At 40.4% G+C, this 20,112-nt stretch overlaps 1 protein-coding gene across 2 annotated transcripts; it reads right to left on the bottom strand.

The window, feature by feature from the left end:
* Window positions 1–1,879: 1,879 nt before the first annotated feature.
* jakmip2 (janus kinase and microtubule interacting protein 2) lies at window positions 1,880–13,823 on the bottom strand. 2 transcript variants are annotated; one of them, XM_034550253.1, is made up of 22 exons: window positions 13,695–13,823; window positions 12,242–12,496; window positions 11,780–12,022; window positions 10,451–10,660; window positions 9,686–9,784; window positions 9,392–9,538; window positions 9,146–9,286; window positions 8,792–8,848; window positions 8,353–8,475; window positions 8,099–8,227; window positions 6,269–6,352; window positions 5,538–5,600; window positions 5,033–5,131; window positions 4,397–4,498; window positions 4,066–4,119; window positions 3,913–3,978; window positions 3,767–3,835; window positions 3,353–3,430; window positions 3,026–3,076; window positions 2,481–2,633; window positions 2,272–2,337; window positions 1,880–1,930 (listed from the first exon to the last, which is right to left on the bottom strand). In XM_034550253.1, the coding sequence occupies exons 1-22, from the start codon at window positions 13,821–13,823 to the stop codon at window positions 1,880–1,882; spliced, it is 2,469 nt and encodes an 822-aa protein (XP_034406144.1). The 2 variants fall into 2 exon arrangements, with proteins under 2 accessions (XP_034406144.1, XP_034406145.1); XM_034550254.1 differs by lacking the exon at window positions 5,538–5,600.
* Window positions 13,824–20,112: the final 6,289 nt, after the last annotated feature.

The following is a 20,112-nucleotide window of genomic DNA, read 5'->3' as shown; positions in this document are numbered from 1 at the left end:
TTCCTCATAACAATCTGACCTGAGACCAGTACTGGCCTCTGCACTCATGGGCCCTGAGTTGGCTCGCCTCTATTCACCAAGAGGTTGCATTCATGAAGAACATCCTTTCGGGTTTGGAAAGGAAAGAAGAGAAGAGAGAAGTTGTGGTCCAGTGGTTTGTTTGTCTCGCTGTCTATCAGTAGCTCCGTCTGTTTATATTCCCGCTGTGGCTAAATGTTGGTGAATGACGTATTATAACCCTGCATGGCAGAGAGAACATTTCCCTGGCTTTGGTTTGGATTTGTCAAAGCATGTGTGTGTGAGTGTGTTTGCATCTGCATGCGTCTGTATATGCATGCGTGTCCATAAACTGTGTGCACGTAGATATATGTGTGTCTGTGTCTCTGCATCTACTGTGTCTCACTAATTGTGTGTCATTCTCGCAGCCCGTTGTAGCACTCTCCGCTGTTTGGAGAGACATTTGATGTCCAACACCGCTTTTTAAAAAAAAAAAAAAAAAAAAACGTTGTCATCCTGTGCAGTATACTGAGAACCCCATCCCCATTAAAAAAGAATAAAATCTCAAGTGTGAACGTCCACAGCCAACACACGACACATCCACCTATATCGACAGCAGTCACTGATGTTAGGACAATAGCAGCCACTGCTACGCACATTGTTCCACACTTGTCCAGAAAATAAATAACACTGCAGTCACAAACAAGATCTCCCAGCTGACACACCACCTGAGAGAGAGAGAGAGAGAGAGAGAGAGAGAGAGAGAGGTCACAAAGAGTTAGGTATCAAAAGTATTGCGACAAATTAAATGTAATACTGCACATTTTATTAGATTATATTATTCTAGTATTTAGCAATGTTCCAGCAAATCTGTCAGCAATCCACACTCTTTAAAACAACTGTAAGTTAATTGTTAGAGTATACTCTTAGGTGATCCATACTGTTTTCATATTTTACAGAAGTCATATGGGGGCAAAATGCTGACATGGCTGAACGCTAAAGATGTAGTTGGAGACCAAACTAGGGTGAAAAGGTGAAAACAAGTGGTCCTCCGTAGCTGCTATAACAGCTGTAGCTGTGTAACACATTAGCAATAACAACTTCCCCAAGCTTGTGGCTAAAAAAAATAAACAGAATTTTCCTGCAAGACCATTTGCAATCACTCAAATACTGTATGCATAATTTTAAAAACACATGTAGAAACATGGGTTAAAAGCCAAGAGGTGACAACAAACAAATGCACAAGGAAGAGGGGGAGATGATGATGTTGATGGCAATGTTTGCTTTCTGAGCTGCCTGGAAACCTTTTAAGAAGCAAAAAAGATATGCTGATGAAATCTAGAGAAAGAAAACATGAACGTTAACAGCAATGCCCCAGTGGAAAGATGTTGAGAGTGCAACGATAAAGAAAGGAATGACAGTTGAGTATTTCAAAGTGAATGAAAGGTGAAGCTACTAAATGTCGTGGACCAGGGTCAAATAAATGGTGCTTCTGGGAAGCACTGATCCTCCCAGTGGTCACATTGTGATAACAACAAAAGAGCAGCCTGTCTATTTTTCTTTGTTTAAATGTAGTTTCCTTTCATTGGTATAAGGAGTAAATACCAAATTTGATTACTTTAAAACAAGTTTGTTCCGTAGGTCGTGAGCTCATATCAGGAAGTCTTAATAATGCAACAGCAATGCATTTGTGAGCACTATTCAAGGCCAAGTCACGCTCTGTAGCCAGAGTATTCCCAGTCTGCACGAAGCCAAAACACTGTTCAGGTTCTGCTTTAATGGAAAAGTATTTGACCGCGGTCCAGAAGAGAGACGGTGGTGGAGTGAACCTTCTACTCAAAGCCCTCAGGACTCACCTCTGCTACAGGACACGCCAAAGACTTCAAGGCCAAAGGATAAAGGCAAGAGAAAAGAACAAGAACAGAAACAGAAACTGGAGGGAAAGAAAGAAAGAGAGTAAGAAGGGACAAAGAATGTGAGAGGATTAGAGGCACACTCAAGATATGTTAGTAACAGCAGAGACAGAAACAGCAGTTCACTGTACAGAGAATCTAAAGAATCTAATTTCATATTCAATTTTTCATTTCATGAACATAATGTGAAAAAAAAATAGAATAGAAATACAGCCAAAATTAAATTTGACATTCATTCCACAAGATCTCGGCTGCCTATCAGCAAAGATATTTAAACGTATGAACTTGGTAGTATTTCAGTTTGTTTGTTGTTAGTGAACGTATTTTATTTTTTTACAGAAAGAAATGAAACACAGTTTACCTTTTCCTCCAGGTCTTTAATCTGCCTCCTCTGGATTTCCGTCTTGTCTTCAAGGTCACGAATCCTCTGCAAATATTCACAGAGAAAACTGTAAGGATTTTGAAGTGATGGGTCCATTCATTGTCTCTTGCCAAGAGAGATTTCAAATTAAACGCACAAAACACACGGAGCTGTAATGTAATAACACACACACACACACACACACGCACCTGGTGTGCCTGGTGCAGCAGCTCCATCCTCTCCTGGAGGATCTGGCAGTCGAACTCCCGACTCTTCCTCAGCATCTGCCTCCTCAGCTTCTCCACCGCCGACCGCAGCTCGTCCTTCTGAAGTTCATCCAGAGGCTCGCCGTACTTTATCGCCTGGAGGAAGAAGACGGGCATCAGACACAGTGGATCAGCCTTTAACCCTATTAGACATGTATGTGATATTGTCAGAAATAGCATTTGAATTCTTAAATTATGGTACAAAGTATTTTGTGACGTGGTGACTTTTGACCTCAAAATTCTCATCAATTAATTTAACATGAAGCACTAGTTGGAATAATTAAGAAAACATGAGAACACCAGGACCTTGAAGCCTCTGTTTTTCTTTGTTAAATGACAGATCTGCAATAAACCTTATAAAATACCGATCTAGTCCTTCTGATATCAGCACTGATGGCTGATGTTTTACAAAGTAAAAACTGTTTTGCTTGAAATTTACGATAGTTTTTTGTAACGATAAGTCTGTAATATGTTGTGACAGGAAGCACCTTGTCCTGCTGCAGAGCGTTGTATAACGTTGCTTCCAAATCCTGGATTTGCTGTAGAGAGGAGAAAACAAGGATTGCTTTTTAGATCAGACACATAAAAATATGTACAACTTTGTATTAACTTACCTATATTCTCTGCAGGCACAACCCTAATCATAACTGCTACATGCATAAACTAAAACAAAAGCCTAAAAACAAGTTTTAACTCGGAAAAAAAACTATTTAAAATCTTGTGAGGACCTGAATATGAGTCTCCGTATGGGAATTGAGCTCCAACAATCTGGCCCCACAAAGTGATGCATATACGACACACAAACACACACGCACCATGTAAGCCTGGTCCATGGCCTGTTTTCTGTAGTCCAGCTCCTCCTCTAGATATCCTTTCTGTTTACAGAACATCTCCTGAACAGAGCAAGCAGGTCAGAGACAGTGGTTACATAATTATATATTTACTGTATTGTACTTGTGTATTTTTAACATCCGTTTAATTGATTGTTTGAATTGTTTTATTTTTGTAAAGCACTTTCCAGAGTGTGTACTATGAAAGGTGCTATACTCAATGCACTTCTTATAATTATCTTATATTAAACCAATATTTTCAGGGCTACTGGCAGCTTCAATCAGATCACACTGCACTAAAGCTACTGTGAGCCAGTAAAAGTAATAATACATTATATTCAAGCAGAGAATCAGAGCGGTAAAATCCTGTAAAAAAGAAACGGGATTGTTTTGACTCACCATCTCTATCTCCAGGTCCATCATCTTCTGGTGCAGCGCTGCCTCCGTCCCCTCAATCTGTTGAATCCACTAGAGGGCAAGAAACAGCAAAACGTCATTACAACTAATCTGTGTGTGAAGGACCACAATGTGGTTTCCAAACATACCTTTTCTGCTAGCGACAAAACAGTGCTGGCCTGAATAATGGCCACTTGCTCTTCATTTCTTAAATTCTATACAAAAAAGGAAGAAAAAAAAACGTATTAATAACGGGTCTGGTTTTGCACCATATGTTGATTTGTTAATTCCATCTGAATTACCCCATTGTCTCCCAGAATATCTAGAAGTTTGATGAGATCTGGTATGCACACGTCCTGTAAAGAAAACATAATAATCAGGAGCATACAAAAGAAAAAGGTACATTAAATGTACTCTCGTTTCCACTAATTAATGTTCAGAGTCCATTGATATTAAACTTTTACTAAAAACAAAAAGAAGCTGCATGCGCTTAAAAATTGAATAAAAAAGAAAGGCATTCACAGCCCCTACTTTGCTGTGGCCATAAGAATTGTGGCATCTGTCACAGTGGTATCTCTTGCTTTTATGATTAATTACTATAATTAAAGCGGACAAGTCCCTCTCACTGCGTACCTTGACCCCCTCCTTCATACAGTAGATCTGCAGAGCGCTGACTCCCTCAGAGAAAGGATGCATCCTCAGGTGGTTGAATGGAGGGGACTTCCTCTCGCGCTCCTACGGCAACAAAAGCATAAATTAGATGATACGAAGGATGAACTATAACTGAAACTTCCATCACGAGTCTCTCTTGACTCCGTTTTTAAACCTGGATGAAACAGCTTAAAATCAACGTTGACATTCAGAGCCAAACACAGTTCCGTGAACCAATCCTTGTTTCCACTTTTTATATTTTTGAGTGATGATGTTTCAGCAGGCGCTGCTCTTTGCTTCGTTTAACCTTATAAATGCTGTCTCCCCATATTTCAGACAAATTGCTACTCTGAAGAAGCATCAAACAAACGCCTGATAGCAACGATGAAAGCCTTTAATATCATTTTGGGATCACTGTGTACAGTGTACTGAGCACATCTGAGCAAACTGTTCTCCTCTCTGATCACTAGGTGGCAGCTTCGGCCCTCCCAAGCTGCCGTCAGTATCTGCACTGCAGCACAGATGAATCACAAAGACCAATGTCAGAGAATAATCAGCCTGGCTGACAGACTAGCGGACATCCCGTCTCCATGGCTGAACAAAGGAAAGGTCACTCACCTCCAGCTCCAGTATCCTGAACTCCAGCAGTTCATTCTGATCTTTGGAGTCTTGCAGCTCCTGCTGCAGTCGACTACAGTCCGACTCCATCTTTTCCAGCTGGACACCAAAGAGAGACAGTTGCTAGAGTCAGTATATTATGGAATATGTAATATGATGGTGATATAGTGGCAATTAGGCAAGTCATAACTGTAGGAAAGTACCTCAAAGTTGTGAGGCTTTCAATGATGCGAAATACCAAATGAACTAACTGTGACAGGTGGAATCAAACCGATAAAAAGAAATCATAATTTTTCCGGCAATTATAATGCTATGTTTAAATAATGCTCTGTGCTCTGCACAGAAGAAAGTAACTAATCACGATAAAAAACAATGACTATCGGAGCAACATTAATATACGTTTGACGAATCAAGATTGTTTGAATGACACTTTTTTACTAAAACATCACAAACATCTTAACTGACGCTGTTTAACCTATTTTCTTTCCAATAATCAAAGTCCAACCTTGTCGTATAGCTCCTGATTCCTTCGTAAGAAGAGCTGCTTCTCCTCCACCCATCTGGAGTCCTGATAGAGGGCAGAAACACGTAATTAAACAGTAGAAATGTCATTTAACACATTTTGTTTCAAGAGATATCCCCTGTTAAGCAAAACAATAAACTAAACATTTCCAGTGATGGCTTGGCAGTGAAACAACTGGTTACTTTGAGTCAGGGACAGGAGGAATCCCAAGTCATTGATGGAGAGACACAAAATGTGTATTTGTTATATTTTAATTCAATCTTTTTCTTGTTGTATATGTTGCTTTAAATGAAGAAATGAAATACAACATATTTCATATACCAAGTCCTCTGTCACAACACTGTAAACATTATAACTCTGCCCTCTTCTGTTAAGCTGCCTTCTATAATACAAGTTCATTTTATAAATGTGTGCTGCTAATAATTACATATTGTGTGGCATTCCTGTTGTTTTGTCCACCATTACATTACATTACATTACATGTCATTTAGCTGACGCTTTTATCCAAAGCGACTTACAATCATGTTACAGTCATACACTGTAGACACAGCTACAGGGAACAATGCAGGGTTAAGTGTCTTGCTCAAGGACACATCGACTAGGGCGGGGATGGAACAACCAACCCCCTGATTGAAAGACAGACCTGCTAACCACTGACCCACAGTCGCCCACACTACATGTAATGTGCCTTCATTCACGCATGTGTGTCCTACCTGTCCCTTCAGGTTCAGTTCCTTCTCCAAGTCCTCTATTTTGGCTTTATACCTGATCGTGTCTGCTTGGAGCTGTTCCTGAGCCTGAAACATAAGCAAAAAGGTCTCACATTAGCTTTAGGGGTCTGTTTCTCAAGTGGGGGTCCATGAACCTCAATGGGTCTGTGCCGGTATTGCAGGGGAAAACATTTATGGACATTTTTTATTTAATATTGTGTTTAATATGGAATATTGTGTTTAACGCTTTGACACACAGGTGAGAGGTCAAAATAAATGATCACAAAAAACACTCAATTTGTGTCTAACTTCCCGTGCTCAGGTCAGCAACGGTCAGACATGTGGTGAAAGCAGCCTATTTCCTTCGTCACGGTAACACTGGATCTGACCAGAAGTTGTAACAAACAAGGAAATGAAAAGGTTACTTCCACAGCTTCAAATGTATTTTGTCATTAGGGTCTGAGACGGATTGTTATTTCCATGTCCATAGAGGTCACGTGTGTGTGTGTGAACTGCTCATCCAGGAAGAAGCTTTGTTCAACTTACATGTACATTACTTTTACAGATATTGTCAGAGGTGTTGCAGCTGCAGGTGTTGACAAGCACAATTGACCACCAGCTGATTTACTATATTATATGTAAAATTCCAGTCCTTTATTATAAAAGTGAATAACGGATGTGTTTTAAAAATCCCATGCTAGCATCAATGTATAGAGATAATCAAATTGTGTGTAACTCAATTCCACAGCCCTAAAGCAGACATATGGCCTACCGGAAACATTAGACAACCCTTATGACGACAAAACACTCACAACCGCTTCCAATCCCCTAATTGAAAATATCAAGCAAATCGAGCGATTTCACAAAAGGTTTTACACTCACAGTTCAACGTTGTCAGATGATATATATCCTGCGAGTTTTGTATTAATTGAACAAACTTGGATTTGATTGTTTGTGATTTACAATCCCTAATGTTTGATTTGGCTAAATGGTTGTTAACTTGGACTGCACGGTGGTGTAGTGGCTAGCACTGTCGCCTCACAGCAAGCGGGCCGCGGGTTCAATTCCCGGTCGGAGTGGTCCTTCTGTGTGGAGTTTGCATGTTCTCCCCGTGGCAGCGTGGGTTCTCTCCGGGCTCTCCGGCTTCCTCCCACAGTCCAAAGACATGCTGCAGGTTAATTGATCTCTAAATTGCCCATAGGTGTGAATGTGAGAGTTAATGGTTGTATGTCCCTACATGTGCCCTCGATGGACTGGCGGCCTGTCCAGGGTGTCCCCTGCCTTCGCCCTATGTCAGCTGGGATAGGCTCCAGCGCCCCCGTGACCCTAATGAGGATAAGCGGTATTGAAAATGGATGGATGGTTGTTAACTTTGTTTTAGTTATGTGCTGATGATCCATAGACATTTTGGGAGCACCTATGGTTTAGAAGGAAATGACTTAAATGGCGTAAAATCTAGTCAGGAGAACTTATAAGATCCGAACGGCATGAGTACATTGAGCTGGACATATGTGTAGGATTTCGAGTCAATCAAACATACAGTTTGGAGGGCGTGGCCTTTCCAAAATCTATTTTTGTACGCGTTCATTGCGGCGCCACCATGTGGCCGAGAGGAGTCATATTTCTTGGGAAGCACTTGCACTTCATGTCCAGTTCTTGGGCAAAGTTTCATGTTTCTAGCTTGCTCCAGCTCACAGGAAGTTGAGCCGCAGTAGAAGACAACAGATAATAACAATAACAAACCGAGACAAACTCGATAGGAGTTAATTAGCGTTCTCAAATAGATTGGATAGGAATAGAAAGGAAACAGAGATGTTCTCACTGTGTACGTACCCTGACCTCCATCTCAGCATCCAGAATGCCTCCTTTCTGTTCCTGCAGCAGGGCATACGCTCGTTGCAACGCCTGATACTCTCTGGTCAGCTGTCGGAAACGCAGCTCCGACTCCTCGTTGGCCAGACCCTTGTTCGACACACACAGGTGAGAGGTCAAAGTCTATGGCTAAAATGTTTGACAGTATTTTAATGGACTGAAACATGTCGACATGATTGTAAATGTAGTCGCTGTGACGAATATGAAGTGCTCACCTGCTCCAGGTCTTCGTCTGGAGTAGCGGGAGTTCTGTCCACCCGGAACGAAGCCACTGAAGACGTCTCCGAGTCCATAGACTCTTCATCATACCCAAAGAAGGTGTCCACTACGATGTGCCTCTGCAGAAGAAGAAGTTGAAAGATTTACGGGTCTAGAAATCTCTGATGGTAAATGTCCAACAATCAATAAGCCTTGTTAACATCAGATCCCTTTTCCTTTCCTTTTATAATATTGTTTACAGCTAGAAACACCTCAATGATGCCATCAGAGCTGAGAAATGATGTTTTAACACAGACCAATATTGTTGGAAGCTTATGAACGATTTTTTTTTTTCTCCAAAAGTCGTAAAAGATTGTGTCTCCTAGTATTATATAAAATGAATGAACTGAGTATATTTCAAGACAAATAGATAGAACCACATTTAATTATGTATACCTTTATTGGCCTCGAACTTCTTTTATGCCTTTTCTTTCTCAGAAGTTTTTCTCGGTCCTGGAAAAAGAAGATAACACTGTAAGGCAATCCTTTCCCCCCCCCCCCCTTCTTTTTAAAATAAAATAATAGAAAACATACTCAATGACGACACAACACTGAAATAAACCTCTTTCACACATCCTAAAATGTAATCATACACATTTTAAGTAGATTAATCATCTGAAAAACCTTTCTTATGTCCCCATGCTATACGGTGTATGTTTTACTACAATTTTTTTAAGAAGGGTAAAAAAGCACACCATGACCACCACTGCATAATAAAAAATTTGCCCTCTCATATCAAAAACAACCTACTCTCGTCAGCTCATCAATCATGCTTTGTTGTTCCAGGACTTGAAGCTTCAGAAAGGCTATTTCCTGGTCATCGTGTGCTTGGTCCAGGTCATTCAGAGACTTCAGCTTCTTCAGTGGAGGATGGGAGCTGATCTTCTCCTTCTGCAGACAAACAGCACACCGGGAGGAAAGTCCTCTAAAGTCACACTATCACACCAATAAATCAGTCTAAACGTATCTATGATGACCATGTGACTTTGTGCCGACCATCTCGTGGTTCTCCTTGGTCAGGTTCTTGAGTTTCTCCTCCAGCTTCTGGATCGTCTGAGTCAAATCATCATTCCTCTTACTCAGCAACTTGTGCTTGTCCAGCAGCGGCTTACACTGCTTCTCTGACTCCCGAACTCGCTTCAGCTGGTGGGGATAAAGGCACACGGGGATATATTGTTACTCACATGACTGGACATGGAGACACAGAGTCTGGGAGATTTGAAGACCAGATAAGTGACAGAAGGAAGAGAGAGCAGGAGATCCATCTTTAATTAAAACATTGTGTCATACCAGTTCGTTCCTCTCATCAACCAGCAGTGAGTTGCGGTCCTCCAATTTGCGTATGGTCGAGTTGAGGTCAGCAACACGCCTCTGGTTTCTCCTCAAGTCCTGAAACAAACAAATTAAACAAAAAAATGTTCATCATTTCACTAATTTAATCAAAAACTTGATGTATACTTAGGTATGGAGCACCGTACCATCATCATGTTCAGTATTTCTATTAGTTGTAACAAAACTACCACATCAATCTGGAGTTCAGCGTTAGTAACATGTTGCAAGAAGTGGACTATATACAATAATTGTAATGTGCTCACATCTCATAGACATTATAACTTAATCCCATGAGTGGTCACATTAACAGTGGGTGAACTCGTGAACTGACACGCTTTAATCCAATGCAACCCTTGTTTCGGAGTCTGCTCTCTCAGTTCTCTCTAACTGTCCACACACGGACACAGCTCAGCTTTTGTATATATGGCTCTTATGTATAAGGACACAATATGACTATTGAGATGGCGCTGTGCTTTCGGTTTCAGTTAAAGCTCGGGGGATTCAGACTGCCATAAGTCAGCATGAGCAGCTTTCTTAATTATGAGTGGTGGCTCAAATGTTGTTACACAAGTCTTCTTGCATGCTCAAATCATGCGTTACAAAACTAGTTCCGCCACACTGGCGCGACTACTAAAAGAAAGAGCAAAAAAATTAATCAATTAATCGATTGATATTAACGTTTGACATGAGTGAATCTTCTCCTTGCGATGCCTCTCTACTTACTGGGCTACCACAGTGCTCAGCTCCGTCTCCAGCTCTGCCTGGAATCTCTCTTTTCGGGCTTCCCAGGCCACACTCCGCCTCCTTGACGAGGAACAGTTGTTCGTCCAGGGCGTCCTTCTGAAGCTGCAGCTTCTGTAGGAAACCCGCCGTTGACTCCAGTTCCTTCTCCAGACCAAAGATGGTGCGTTCTTTAGATTTGATTTCATCCACCTTTAGTGAAGTAGAAGGAAATAATGGTGTGTTTCAGAAATTGCTGAAAGGACATGACTTGCTTCTTTAAATTGAAGAGTCTGTTTTTTTCTTTCTATGATAATATAATAGTTAACTGTATGTATGCACAGAGTATAATGTCGTACACAATTAGTACAACATTAAAAGTCTCAGTGAAACGTGTGGGGGAAATTTCCTTGTGAGAAATCAAAAGCATCTTAAGCTTGTTTGTATGGTGTTACGTCAAGATTTACTTTACCTCTTAGACTCTGGTTGCTGTAAATATTCTATTTTAAAAAGGACTAGCGTTTAGGATTCAGGGGTTATTATATCATATAATATCAATAACAATGTTTTAGTCACCTGAAACTAAAGGTCATTGTGTTTTCATTACCATAATATGAGCTCTTCATATCGTCATAGGGAGCGGTCCTCTTAACGGAGTCAGCCATGTTGCTCCACCATGTTTCTACAACAGCCCAGAATGGACAAACCTAACACTGTCTCCTTCGCATTTTGGCGTTACCTGAAGGCCAGCGGAGTTCTCTGGGAGGAGTGAGTGGAGGGCTGTTCAGTTGGATGCAATCTGAATCCTCACCACTAGATGCAACTAAATCCTACACACTGCTCCTTTAAAGTCCATAGTTTTGAGGACCTACCGGTACACTTTATTGGGGTTGTGTAAAGTAGACTTTTGTTTTTAAAGACTTAAAGATTTATTGATTCTCTGGATTCTTGCTAAAGAAATTCATGACTGAAATAATACTAGCTGACTAAAAACAAGCATTTGTTGTAAAATCCCACACATTTGCACAGACCTGGTTAGGCTTTCTGCATGAACATCTGCATGTTTTATTTTTTTTAACCAAAACCTAAACAAAGCTTTGAAATCAGACTCCAGGAACCAACTAAAGCCAGTATGTTTAGTCTGTAAATGTTTCCCTGTAGCTTGACAACAAATTTGAAGATCACTTGAAACAGAAATGCATCAGGAAACCAATCTACAGCACTGTGCTTCCCATGCTGCGTAGATAACCAACATCAGCGATGGGCCTTACTAATAATTTTAACAATGGTCATAATTATGTCAGTTGTAATCAATTTCATAGCAGTGCCTACCAGTCTGCGGATGTCTTTCTCACTGTCCCACTTGATCTTGGAGATCTGCTCCTGGTGGTGCTGGTGCTCCACCCGCAGGTCGCCGGCCTTCATCTTGTCGGACTGGATCATGTTGCTGAGAGCCTCGTCGGTCTGCTTCTTCGTGCTCTTCAGCTCCACGATCTCCTGCAGGAGCTTCACTCGCTCCTGGTCGAAGAAGCGGCGCGCGTCCTCCTTGGCTTCCAGGGTCAATGCTGTGCGCACCTGAAGAAGCAGGACGGAGAGAGAAGAAGGGTTTTGATGTTGTCATTTTTTTTATCATCTGGGGGGACGAAAGGGGAGTAATAAGTATTTATTCCCCCCGCCCCCCATCTGGAGCTTTTACTCAGAAGGGAAGGTGACTAACTGTGTCTTGTCCAGTGCCAGGCCGCTCTGTCATGGTTTACGTCAAACACAAGCTCCACTGCCCTTTGTTAACCTCACCTTCTCTCCGCTGCCATCGCGCATGGCGCTCAGTGCGGCTTTGAGCCTCTGGTTCTCCTGGTCCTTTATTTTGGCGTGGCGGGCAAGTTCCTGCTCATGCTGTCGCGTCAGGTTTTCCCTCAGAGCCTGGAGCTCCTTTTGCTTTTCTTCGTGCCACTTGGCCCGCTGATCTGTCAGCATGGCAGTGTGCCGGTGCTGCTCCTGCTCTCGCACCCGCTTCACCTCCTGAAGCTTGTCCCGCTCCAGCTTGCTCACCTTTGAGAGGAGTGACAGAGGAGGATGAGAGAAGAATCACTTTATTTTACATAAACAGCATACCTACTATTGTAAGGCAAGGCATGTTTATTTGTATAGCACAGCTCAGGGAACAGGTGCTGGGAAGAGGCTTAATTGGCCTCAGCTGTAGGGGATCAGGGGTATTGTGTCTCGCCCCTATATCAGGTGCGATGGAGATGCAAGGGACCTGCAGAGAGATCTAAATAAAGTAAATAGGTGTCAGATCTCGGTATCAGATCTCTTGATTCTTTAAATCAGCCCTGAGTAACATCGCTGTATTCCTCTCAGGCCGTGTTCTGGACCGAGGCTGGACTTCAGAGCTCAATTGTTTCCATTGATGTGGTCCCAGAAATAAATGTAAACGATTGTTAAAGCTATTCATATTAATTTATTGTGTATTGTCACATCTGTATTAGTACTAGCTCTGGGTAATCTTCCCAGCATGGTCTAGTGAAGTCTGCAGCCAAAGCGGAATCTCTGGAAATCTGCAGAGTTTCTTCTGGCCGCTTGTCCACTTGATGAATTGCTCATTTGGAAAGCCCAACAGAACCTGCAGACTTCCCAGTGCGGTGAAGTCCAAATATTTGGCTCACCGTATGAAAGAAAAGCCTACATACACCCTGAGAGGTGAATACCGGGGACCAAAAAAAAAAGGCCACAAATTATAATTTCCCCTCAGGATGACGCTCCTTCATGAATCAAACCCCAAAATCACAACAATGTTTGTGATGATGATGATGTACCAAATGTAAGAGAGGTGTCGACTTGTGACTCCTCACTGACATGTTCACAGCATTAACTCCTTTGGCAACAGGATATAGTTTACTGCACAATGTAGTACACTAGTAGTATGCAGAGCTTTACCATTAACTGAACTAATGACATACATGAAGGATGCATAAACATACGCATGTCATATATTGCATGTCAAGACCCAGGTTAACCCTGTGCAACGTGTAGTGTCCAAATGCTACTGGAAAGATTCAATTTTAAATGTCATAGTTTTTTGGGACTTTAAGTTATTGAGTGGCTTTTTAAAAAAAAAAAAATTATAAGCCAGTATGATTTAAACTTTGTAGAAATATCAAGGTTTAAATCTACTGAGCTGAAATTGTAATTGTGCTCCAGCGTTTGAAATATTCTGGGCAAATGTATGAATTTTGATGTTTTACAGTACCTTGCATTTTTCTTGGTGTAGCTCTATTTGAATGTCAGTCAACTTGGACCTGAGATCTTCATTGGCTGCCTGTAGGGCAGAGATGAGCGCTTCGGGCTTCTCGCTCTTCGTACGCCCTTTCTTGGCCATTGAGTCAAATACTAGAGAGGCTCTTCTAATGCTTTCATTGAGACTTCACAGAAACTTTCCAAGGCGCTCCCAGTGGTTTCCAGTTCCTCCTCTTCCTCATTCTCCTATCAGAAAAAAAGGGCTTGGGTGTGGATGAGAGACAAAGAAAGACAGAATGAGACATAGCGGAGGCTGCAGAAGTGACATAATTGAGACTTTTTGGTAAGCTTCCACACGTATATGTGTGTTTGTCAGGTTGAGAAGGGGCGATAATAAAAGTTTACTGATGCGACTGATGATAAGCAGATTGCCAGTTATAATTCCACATTTCTATGTGACCAAAACAAAGAGCCTGCAGCCAGCATGGCTCTGGAAGGCTGTAGTTTGGCACAGCGGTGCTTTGATCTCTATGCTAATATCAGCTCAAGGCTACAGTAACGGCTGCTAGCATAATTCACCTGAATCTCTGACTGATCTGTCAGCACTCGAGTTGCATTCTGGGGAATGTGGGCGCCAGGTTTTGATGAAGAAGAAGAATGCATGAAATGTAAAATGCATTGTCTCTAGTTCTGCTGCATCAATTGCTATCCTTTTTCTTTTTTTAAAATTGAAGTTTTTGTGAGTTTGACAATGTTATATGAGGACACTGTTTAATTAGTGGAGACCTCTTTTAAAGGGATCACCAAAGTAATTACAAACTGTTCTATGGGGAACACAAATGTCTGAACCACATTTAATGATAATCAATCCAATAGTTGTACCGACATCTCACTCAAAACCAAAAATGTCAACCTCAAAGTGGTCCTCTCGAGACCATGAACCCAATCTCATCCCAATTTCACTGATATATTTCAGTCTGGAACAAAGTGCTGGACCAACTGACCCAACAAACATTGCCAAAACTAGAACAACTCCGCTAGCTTGACCAATAAAACTGGGGATGAAGCTCTTCAATGGAAAACCAAATAATAATAAATATATTCAGAAAAGCATTTAGGCTCAAACTGGTCATCTGAAGAGTGCAAACTGGTCGTACCTTTTAAACTCTGGCTGCTAGTGTCATGGAACGAACCAGAAATACTGTTGGTTGATTAAACTGATGTGGCGAGACACAATGCGACTGTACTATTGATTAATTACAATCAGTTGTCAATCAGCACATATCATCTGCATGAAATGTAATCATCTCTGAATAACAGGTTGTGATCAGAGGACAGATTTACAGAACGAACACTGGAAACACGTACAGCTTGTAATGATAACTATGTGCTCACAGTAACGATATACTTTACATGACATCAACAACTGCATATGATCTTGACCAAGCTAAGAAAACAAATATATTAAGATAACTCAAACTCATTATTTCATAAACTCATTAGACTCTGAATGAAGGTTTTTGCAGACATTTGTGCACATGCATTAAGTTGTGACTAAGGTCATGCAACTGATTCAATTCACATAAATGCTGAAAGTGCTGCTGGTAGACTGCCTGCATATCAAGTCTTAATGACTTTGCTTGTATTAGCTGTCTACTTCCAAACCACTTGAAGGTCTAACAGTGAAAGGGGCATTGGTTCATGACATCTGTTTGAAGAATCTGCACACACTGATTGTACACTTAGCATTTTGTAAATTTAAACTGCTGTAATATTTAAAATCAGATGTTGATACCGAGATTATTTTGCATGGTAATCTCCTCTTTTCCAAAAGTGTGGATTTCTTTTCAGTGTCTCAATGATGGGTTTCATCACTGCATACTTTTAAATTTACTAGCCACAAAAGTGCAAATGCATATGGATGTGTGCACCATCATGCACAGCCGTGACGACTAGAAGGAGTTGGATGGTGTCCGTCGTAATCTGAGGAGGGGTGACATAACATCGCTTAAAAGATTTTGAGATTCAGATTAGAGATGAAGCAGTTGCGAACATCACAGACAGTATAAACGGGAACCAGTGACTGCAAACCATACTGACCTGAGGCTGTCCTTTCTCTCAAGGCACTATGATCTTTAAGTCACACTCATGCTCAAACCCAGTGGAAGGTCTGTCTTGTGCGTTCAAATTATTAAATATTATAAGATTACAGTACAGGAATGTACTGGGACCTCCTGACTTCATTCTCTGCTCAGCTAGACATCACTTCACTATATCTTGTTTGATGCTATATTAATGCTCTGAATCTGCTGGGAAAGGGAATACATCTAGAGAGGAAACTATCAGAGAAGGGATAGCCAGACCTTTCTAAATAATTAATATGGAGACAGTATTGGCATGAGCCCAGAGAGAAGTGCTTTGATTATGCGTTATCCTCACTCAGCACTACCTTCTCCACCCGACTGCCTGTAAATAGAAAGTTGTTATCATGCAGGAGAGTTACTTTAGTTACTCTTCCAATCTATACACTGGTGCTGATGTAGTAACATCATCCAGTTGCTTTGTTATTCTAGATCTTTCAATTTAATTTTTTTGTACATAACATATACAACAATTTAATTATATAAGGTGCCTTTTATCAAGAGTGTAAAAGAATAAATATAACTAATGGTTGAGAATTCATCTAATAATTGTGAAAATATTTGTTTCATCCAGGCTGTGAAAAGGCCCTTGATGGTGTTTACCCTCTCTTTTTTGAAAACAAGTGTTTTATAAATGTTGAAAAAACCATCAACAACTGCCCAACGCTCAGTTTCTAAACTGATTTAAATGGGATAGGACTGCTAAAAAGTGGTCTGGCCTCGAGTTTCGTGCGATACTTAATGAACTACAGAGGACTGTTGCTTCCACACACACCTTCCTCACCTGTTAAATCAGGAGGAGGCCGAGGGGAGAAATGAAAGAGAAACTTCTCTGTAGAAGGGTAAGTGGTAGATATAATCAATCAAAAAGACCTGAGAACCCAAATGTGCATCAATGGCTGCTCTACAAAGCTTCAGTAAATAGTTTATTAACCAATAAACTACGATTATTTTGATCATCAATTAATCATTTATATTTTAAGCAAAAATGCCAATCACTCTCTGGTTTTCCTTTTTCTCTGTTTTAAGTCATTGTAACCTGAATCTCATTAAGAATAACACAGTTGAAGACGTCACCTTGGACTCAGTGTTTCTTACCTTTTTATAAACAATTGATTGATTAATTGACGGTTTAATAAATAATTAAATACATTGTTAGTCACAGCCATATTATATTTTAAAATAATTATTGTATTTACATTACAAAAGCTTTAAAAAGTGATGATTCACTGATACACCAACATCTGAATACACCACCATCAAGCGAAGCTAACTACAAGTCAGATGACTACTAATACTGTATTAACCTACAAACCATCCGCAGCAGCCAGGTACTGCTCTGAAGGGGGGGACTAGATATGAATTTGCTGTGAGCCCAAGTCAATCCTATTAGTCATATTCCATTTTCAGCCTGCACTGTGAAATAATCCGCTGGCTAGTCAAACGAACGTAACACAGTCACAGACGGGCATCGTGTGCAATACTGGGCCATGCAACGGATGTTGCTTCAATTTTCTGTCTAACCTATTTTGACTTCCATTTATATTTTAAATGCATTACTTTCACCGTTCATCACTCAGCTCTGTGGACACAGATTTCAGGGTTTCACTGTTTTCCCCATTGTTGTTGATTTGAACAAACAGCAGGAATCCTTCTTCCTTTCGATTTCTCCCAAGTATATACAAGCAATATTCTTACACAGTGCTCCCCTCTCTTGACTCATCGGGCTAAGCATGGGAATAGCTTTAAGTTATAGCAGGAGATGTCTCTTTTTTTAAAGAATGGATTTAAAGCATTTTAGGCACACTGCAATATCGTTTTTTGCTATTTTCATCTCACATACACCCTGGTTCTCAACTCACAATCTATTTCAATAGACCTTATCTTTCTCTTAAGTTTAGAAATAGCAACTAAACATTTGCACCAAACATATAAACAGACTCTAAGACAATGAGGAATTGTTGATTCATTTTTTGGTATAACTAAAATTAGCTGCATGTCTGCAGTAGAGGCGCCTGTTATCCAATGAGAGAGCTCAATAGCATTAGTTTTGTGGCAACACAAATGGGCAAAAAATAACAATTGAAAAATGTAATGTGAAATGAGCAACGTGTCCTTCCACTTATGCTAAAAACAAGCAGTCCAACAACAAGTATTTACAGGTACACAACATGTTGCTAACACACTAAGCAGCGCTGAGCTATAGCTGAGGAGACCACTGGGAGGGGATTATTTAAAGCTGCATTCACTATTTGGTTTTCCTGTGGTCACTGGGAGCAAGCTCTTAAAAAGTTGACATGTTCCTATCTGAAAAGATTGTTAGCAAACAGTCGTCTACACATCCATCATACACAGAGCAACATCAGCATTCACTTGGAGTCATTTTACTACTGATAAAAGTCCAAAAACAACAAGGCCCTTTAGTTCCAACTCCTGAGGGAATATCTGCGTCTTCCAGCTGCTTGATACTTGTCGCTAACTTTCTCTGTTTGTCAATTGATGCTGGACAGGTGGCATCTTCTTCACTGAAAACTGCTACAAATTACTGGCTTGTTAAGTTGATATGGCTAACGGGATGGCAAACAGTGGCCTACTTATACAACCAGCTGCCACTGGGGACCATTATCACTCACATTGAGTCAGGTGTCTGGCCACTAGACTCATACTCACTCTCTCTTTTGCTCTGTTTAGTCTCAATTAACTTCTGGGAATAACTAATTGGGTCTTGAGCTGCTAGAAATTTGACATTCCTCAGCACCTGTTTGCCAACTCATCTGCCATTGAGTGCTGAGCAGGTAGCGTTCATTGGATTCATCAGTTCCTTTTTCACTGAAAGCAGCCATCTACTGCTGCTAGACCCTAGAAAGTAGGTTGATTAGAGCATGGATATGTAGCAATGTAAAATGGCACTGCAGAGTTGAATGCTAATTATCTTTCACATGAAACAGAACTGGATACATGACCCACTTTTTACTCTGTAGACAACAATTTTGGATGTTGGCGCTGGATTTTCCAGACAAGAGTGAACCGGGATACTCTCAGAAAAGCCTTGCTGCTGCCTGTCGGCTTTAATCTGATGGCCCTCTAGGATTTTACGGTTAAAGCCATGGAGGCTTTTTTGTTGGGTTTTAATGACCTACTTTTCCTCTTTTTGGAAGACTCCCACTCTTTTTTATGATAATTTGGACTTCATGCCAATGCTATATTTAGCAATAGCAGTTTTTACCAAATTGAGCTTGTTCACTACTATTCAATTTTTCTTTTCATGTAAAAAAGAAAGAGACTGCTACTGTGTACTGCCAATAAATGATCACGTCAGCATGGAGGAGTTTAGATTAGACATAAATGTACATCTTCCTTTCTGCCCATAAACAAGAGCCTATTCATTTCTGTAGTTTTTCATTTCCAAAGTAATCCTTTCAAGAGCCAACCTTTTTTATATCAGGACCTGCCATCTGTCATCCACTATCCACTCAAACTATACTGTAAAAGCCATACTTTGCCATGGGTTAAAGGTTAGTATCCAAGGTTTAAGATAAGCTTTGGTTTCTTTTGGGGATTATATTTGGAGCTTCCATAAGCAACTGTGTTGAGGATACACGCCAGGCAAGATATAAGTAGCTCTTTGGTGAAGCAGTTGAGAAAATGTTAGTCAGAATTGATCAGCAAGATAAAAACAAAAGAGACTGTTAAACGTTAAGGTAAGTATGCATCTTCCAAACCGTATTGTTGACTGTTTACAAAAGTAAGGTAAATGACACACTCAACAAACCCTCAATAATGAGATCATGTGTATCAGAGACCAACTATTATTAATTTAAACTCATTTTAAATTCAACAAATGTGGCTACATATGTAATGTCTCTTCATATGTAAGCTGGTTATCATTGACGTATTTGATGTATTACATAAAAACTAAAAACTCTGACAGATGTTACATAAGTCTAATAAATCCTACAGTTAATGACTCTGCATACATAACAATGTTGTCTTATACCAACCTTTGACTATCAAAACCGTGATCCAAAAATATATAATGTGATCGTATTAACACTAAATAAGCGCGGTGTTCAATTGCCTATTTACATGTGTGGCAGGAATCCAAATTTCAAGTCAGAAATGACTTCTAATCCATCTGCATAAGGTCAAAATACCAACACAATGTATGAAAACAGCTACAGTGCAAATAAAGTCAGGGTTTGCATGTGGCTTTAAGTGTTAATTTAGATAGTACTTTTATAGTATAGTTCTCAAACTATCAATAAAATGAAAATTCACTGTATTGTTGTC

Source organism: Cyclopterus lumpus, chromosome 14 (assembly GCF_009769545.1).
Source record: "Cyclopterus lumpus isolate fCycLum1 chromosome 14, fCycLum1.pri, whole genome shotgun sequence".
NCBI classification, from domain to species: domain Eukaryota; kingdom Metazoa; phylum Chordata; class Actinopteri; order Perciformes; family Cyclopteridae; genus Cyclopterus; species Cyclopterus lumpus.
The sequence above is the reverse complement of the archived record's forward strand: the minus strand, read 5'-3'. Positions and strand labels throughout refer to the sequence as shown.

Excerpts from the sequence above, each read along its gene's own strand:
- jakmip2 (XM_034550253.1), bottom strand. The coding sequence starts at position 13,823 with ATGGCCAAGAAAGGGCGTACGAAGAGCGAGAAGCCCGAAGCGCTCATC. Across the intron at positions 6,353-8,098 it reads ATGCTGAGATGGAGGTCAGG|GCTCAGGAACAGCTCCAAGC; the intron begins GTACGTACACAG and ends CTTATGTTTCAG. Across the intron at positions 2,338-2,480 it reads TGCTGCACCAGGCACACCAG|AGGATTCGTGACCTTGAAGA; the intron begins GTGCGTGTGTGT and ends GAATATTTGCAG.